The sequence below is a fragment of the Manacus candei genome, unplaced genomic scaffold (genome assembly GCF_025592945.1).
Source record: "Manacus candei isolate 608988 ecotype Guabito, Panama unplaced genomic scaffold, ASM2559294v1 h1tg000130l, whole genome shotgun sequence".
In the NCBI taxonomy this organism is placed as follows: domain Eukaryota; kingdom Metazoa; phylum Chordata; class Aves; order Passeriformes; family Pipridae; genus Manacus; species Manacus candei.
The window spans coordinates 27,043-32,537 of NW_026138178.1; the positions used below are offsets into that span (position 1 = coordinate 27,043).

The window sequence follows — 5,495 nt, forward strand, 5'->3', positions numbered from 1 at the left end:
GAAAAGGAAAAGAAACAGCTTTTTATTGAAAAAATCTGAATAAACAACAAACAGTGCAATCAAAAACTTTCAGAAGAAAACAAAACAAAGTCCCAAATCCCCAGATGGGGAGGAGAAACCGGGGAGCACGTCAGCCTGGAGCACCCCCTCAGCCGGCACTGGGGTACGGCCCGGCCCCCCCAGCACCGGGGGCACACTGGCAGGGGGGCCGGGGGGGAAAGGGGGCAACTGGGGGGGATTTGCAGGAGTGGTCTGGAAAGGCTGGAAAAAAGTTTGTGAGGTCTTGGATTGACTGAGAGGGGTTCGGAGAAGTCCTGAGATGGCTGGGAAAGGACTGGGAGGAGTTTTGGGGGAGCCCTGGGGGTGATGGGAGGGGTTGGGAGGGTCCTAAAGGGGATGGGGGAGGCTTTGTGGGATTGCAAATGGGTTGGGAAGGGACTGGCAGGAGGTTTGAGGGACCCCCGGGTGGGCTGGGGGAGAGCGGGCCGGGCTCTGTGGGGTGCCGGGGGGTGCGTGGGAGGAGGTTTTGGGGGTGCTGACCCCCCCGGCTCCCCCCAGAGATGCCACCGGACACCGTCCGCAGCAAGATCCTGGTGGGGGTCGGGGGCTTCGTCTTGGGCTTGGTCTTCCTGGCACTGGGGCTCGGCTTCTACCTGCGGGAGAAGGTAAAGGGGGGTCCCCAAATGGGGGTCGTGTCTCCCCCCTTGCTCTCCCACAGCCTCTGGGCCCCCCCTGTCCTCCCACCCCGCTCTCACCCCCTTTTCTCTCCCCACAGAGCTCCTGAGCCGCCGGCGGCCGCAGCCCCTCCCCGTGGACCCCCCAGTCCAGCCCCACCCACACTTTGGGGGGTTCGTGTGTCCCCCCCTTCCCTGCTTTTGTTCACACCCCAGCCGGCTGCTCCCAGTGTTCCCAGTAAAGCTTCCCAGTTCTCTGCAGTCCTGGTTACTGGGGAGAAGGGTGGGGGCTCCAAAAATCTTGGGAATAGGGGGGTTTGGGCATTCCCAGACATTGAAAATCCTGGGAAAATAGGGGTTTGGAGAAATGTCAGGTCCCCGGGACAAATGAACTGGGGTGTTGGGGCACTCCCAGATCCCATAATATTGGAAAAGAGGGGCTTGGATACTCCCAGACTCCAGAAATCCTGAGAACAGGGGGTTTGGGCACTCCCTGACCCAAAAAATCCTGGAGAAGGGTAGTTAGGGCACATGCAGAGGCCCAAAATCCTTGCACAGGGGGGTTTGGGCACATCCAGAGCCCAAAATATTGCAAAAGAGGAATTAGGACACTCCCAGACTCTAAAACTCCTGGAAACAGGGGTGTTTGGGCACTCCCAGAACTACAAAATCATGGAGAAAGGTGGTTTAGACATATCCAGCGCCCTAAAACTCCTGGGAACAGGGCGGTTTGTAATTCCCAGATCATGAAAATTCAGGGAACAAGTATTTTGGGGCACTCCTTGACCTCAAAATATCAGAAAAGAGGGACATGGGCACTCCTAGACACCAGAAATCCTGGGAACAGGGGGGTTTAGGTACTCTCAGACACTAAAAGTCCTGGGAACAGGGGGGTTTGGACACTCCCAGAACTACAAAATCCTGGAGAAAGGTGGTTTAGGCACATCCAGATCCTAAAAATCCTGGGAACGGGGGGTCTGGCACTCCCAGAGCCAAAAAATCATAGGAACAGGGGGGCTGGGAACATTCAGAGCCCAAAAATGTTGGGAGCATGGGGGTATGGGCTCTCCTAAACCAAAAAAGTCAAAGAAACAAGGTGGTTGGGGCAGTCCCAGACCTAAAAATATTGGAAAAGAGGGGCTTGCACGCTCCCAGACCATAAAACTCCTGCGAACAGGGGGGTTTGGGCACTCCCACACTCCCAAAATCCCACGAACAGGGGATTATTGGACACCCACGGCCACCCAGAACCTCATTCCAACGTATCCAGGACAACCCAGGCCCCAACCCCAGGAATCCGGGAGCCCCCAAACCCACCTTGGACCCCCCAAGGCCCGGGCAGGGTCAGCAGCAGCAGCCAATGGGAGCGAGCGCTGCTGGCGCGTCATCAGCTGCCGGGCAGACCCGTCCGGAACGGAGCCCTCCCCGAGCTCAGCCAATCAGAGAACGCCCTCAACTCATTTTGGGGACCCGTGGGAGCTGCAGGAGCCCTGGCTGGGCGTTTTTGAGGTTTCCCTGAGCTTTGGGAGCCCTGGCTGGGCATTTTTGGTGGGCCCTGAGCTCCCCCCTCCCCCGCAGCCCACGGACCCCCCGAACCCCCAGCCCCGGGGCTGCCGCGGGGGCCCCCAACGGCCCTCAGCCAATCCCGAAGCGCCCACGCCGCCCGCGCCCAATCCCAGCGCGCCGCGCTGATGACTCATCAGTCGCCGGGAAGACGCCTCGAAAAAAGGGCTCCAACTGCGCCCTCAGCCAAGCCCAGCGCGCCCCAAACACCCCAAAACGGCGCCGCCCGGCTGGTTTTGGGCTGTCAGCAGCTGTCCGGCGCTGGGCATGGAGCGTGTGCGGGGAGCTGGGGCCGTGCTGGCGGTGCTGGTGGTGCTGGGAGCCCCCCCGGCTGCGGGCGAGGAGCTGTCGGGTGAGCGGGGGGGTGGGAAAGAGGGGAAGAAAAGAAGAAAAGAGGGGGTGGGAGCCCCAAAAATGTGAGGAAGAGGGGGGTCGGAAGGCTCGGACTGAGTGGGAGGGGGGTGGGAGCCCTAAAGTAAGGTCAGGGGGTCTGGGGATTGTGGGGCAGGTGGGACAGGGGTGGGAGAGGGGGGCAAAAGGGTGTGGGAGAGCAGGCAGAGGGGTGCCCTGGGGGTCCCTGGGTGTCCCTTGAGCCCTGGAGCGGTTCCCTGGGGCTCTGGGGGGTCGAATCTGCAGTGGGAGGGTCCCCAACCCCCCTGTCCGTCCCCGGGGGGCTGATGGGGGGGTTCCCCCCCCTACCAAGAGCCGGTGCTGGGGCGTCCGTGGGGCAGAGGGGGGTTGGGAAAGGGGGGTCCGGGGTGGCCCCCTGAGCTCCCAGCCTGCTGTGGGGGGCTGGGGGATGATGGGGGGGGACGGGGCACCCCCTGACCCGTGTCCTGCACACATAGGGGTGTTCCAGCTAATGACAAAGTCCGAGTGTCACTTCATCAACGGTACCGAGCAGGTGAGGCTCGTGAAGAGGTACATCTACAACCGGGAGCAGTATGCCCAGCTCGAGATCGATTTGGGGACCTATGTGGAGGACACCCTGTTTGGGGAGAAGTTTGCCAGGAAATGGAACTACCTCCCGGAATGGCGGGAGCTCAGATGGTCTGAGATGGAAAGGTTCTGCCGGCACAACTACAAATTATCCACCAAACTCCTGGTGAACCGCAGAGGTGAGCCTGGGGCAGAGAGGGTCCCCTCGGGCCCTGCCCCGGAAATGACCCTGGAGCCCCTCAAACCCTCCCTCGGAATCACCTGAGACCCCTCAGCCCTCCCTGTGCCCGTCCCTTGGCCTTTTGCCCCCTCCCACTCCATCCCAGTCGATCCCAGTCCATCCCAGTCTCTCCCAGTGCCCCCCCGCGTCTCCACCCCTCTGGGGCCACCGAGCTCCCGTCCCTCAGCCAATCCCAGCGCGTCTCTCTGATGACGCTCCAGTTGCCAGGCAGACCCAAACCAAAGAGTTCCCTCACCACTACTCAGCCTCCCAGTCCACATCGCTTCCTTCCCAGTCCAGACCAGTCATTCCCAGTCAATCTCACTTCACTCCCAGACCCACCCAATCCATTCCCAGTCGTTCTCACTTCACTCCCACATCTCCCAACTCTCTCCCCAGTGCCCCCCCCAGCCCAGCCCCTTCTCCCCCACTCTATTTCCAGTCCCTCCCACTGCCATCCCAGTCCCTCCCACTGCCATCCCAGTCCCTACCAATGTCCTCCAAGCCCTTTGCCCTCCCTCCCAGTGCCCCCCAGCTCAGCCCAGTGTCTCCCCCGTCCCTCCCAGTACCCCCCAGCGTGTCCATCTCGCTGGTGCCGTCGAGCTCCCAGCCCGGCCCCGGCCGCCTGCTCTGCTCCGGGATGGATTTCTACCCTGCGCCGGTGCAGGTGAGGTGGTTCCAGGATGGGCAGGAGCTGCCGGAGCACGTGGTGGCCACCGACGTGGTCCCCACCGGGGACTGGACCTACCAGGTGCTGGTGCTGCTGGAAATCCCCCCCCGGCGCGGGGTCACCTACAGCTGCCAGGTGGAGCACGTCAGCCTGGAGCACCCCCTCAGCCGGCACTGGGGTACGGCCCGGCCCCCCCAGCACCGGGGGGGCAACTGGGGGTGACTGGGAGGGAGTTTGGTGGGTGCTGGGGGTGATGGGAGGGGGGTTGGAGGGTCCTAAAGGGGCCGGGAGGGGCCGGGTGGGATCCCTGCAGGGGCTGGGAAGGGACTGGCAGGAGGTTGGAGGGACCCCCGGGTGGGCTGGGGGAGAGCGGGCCGGGCTCTGTGGGGTGCCGGGGGGTGCGTGGGAGGAGGTTTTGGGGGTGCTGACCCCCCCGGCTCCCCCCAGAGATGCCACCGGACACCGTCCGCAGCAAGATCCTGGTGGGGGTCGGGGGCTTCGTCTTGGGCTTGGTCTTCCTGGCGCTGGGGCTCGGCTTCTACCTGCAGGAGAAGGTAAAGGGGGGTCCCTAAATAGGGGTCGTGTCCCCCCCTCGCTCTCCCACAGCCTCTGGGCCCCCCCTGTCCCCCAGCCCCTTTGCTCTCACCCCCTTTTCTCTCCCCACAGAGCTCCTGAGCCGCCGGCGGCCGCAGCCCCTCCCCGTGGCCTCGGGCCCAGCCGGGACCCCCCAAACCCTGCGCTCATTTGGGGGGGTCGCCTGTCCCCCCTTCCCTGCATTTCTTCCCTCACTAACCAGCTGTTCCCAGTGTTCCCAGTAAAGCTTCTCAGTGCTCTGCAGTCCTGGGTGTTGGGGAGAAGTGGGGGGGGCTCCAAGAATCCTGTGAACGGCATTTTTGGGCAGTGCCAGACATTAAAAATCATTGAGAAAGGTGATTTGGGCACATTGTTTTGATGTCAAAACATTGAAAAAGAGGGGTTTGGACACTCCCAGACCCTAAAACTCCTGGGAACAGGGGGGGTTTGGGCACTCCCAGGATCCCAAAATCCCGGGAACAGGGGGGTTATTGGGCACCCGTGACCACCCAGAACCTCATTCCTACGTATCCAGGGCACCCCAAACCCCATCCCCAACAATCCGGAAACCCCAAACCCCACCTCGGACCCCCCAAGGCCCGGGCGGGGTCAGCAGCAGCAGCAGCCAATGGGAGCGAGCGCTGTTTTTGCGTCATCAGTTGCCGGGTAGACGAGTCCCGAACTGAGCCTCGATCGGACTCAGCCAATCAGAGACCGCCCTGAGCTCGTTTTTTGGTCAACGGGGGCACTCCCAGACCCCCAAACTCCTGGAGAAAGGTGGGTTTGGACACATCCAGACCCTAAAAATCCTTGGAACGGGGGTTTTGGAAGTTCCCAGCCCCCCCAGAAACCAAGG

The 5,495-nt window shown here is 62.2% G+C and overlaps 1 protein-coding gene across 1 annotated transcript; it reads left to right on the top strand.

Moving 5' to 3' along the window:
* The first annotated feature begins 2,456 nt into the window (after nt 1-2,456).
* Nucleotides 2,457-4,875, top strand: LOC127462537 (class II histocompatibility antigen, B-L beta chain-like). Its single transcript, XM_051771193.1, has 5 exons — nt 2,457-2,589; nt 3,086-3,355; nt 3,963-4,244; nt 4,514-4,620; nt 4,733-4,875. The coding sequence occupies exons 1-5, from the start codon at nt 2,505-2,507 to the stop codon at nt 4,739-4,741; spliced, it is 753 nt and encodes a 250-aa protein (XP_051627153.1). The 5' UTR covers nt 2,457-2,504; the 3' UTR covers nt 4,742-4,875.
* Nucleotides 4,876-5,495: the final 620 nt, after the last annotated feature.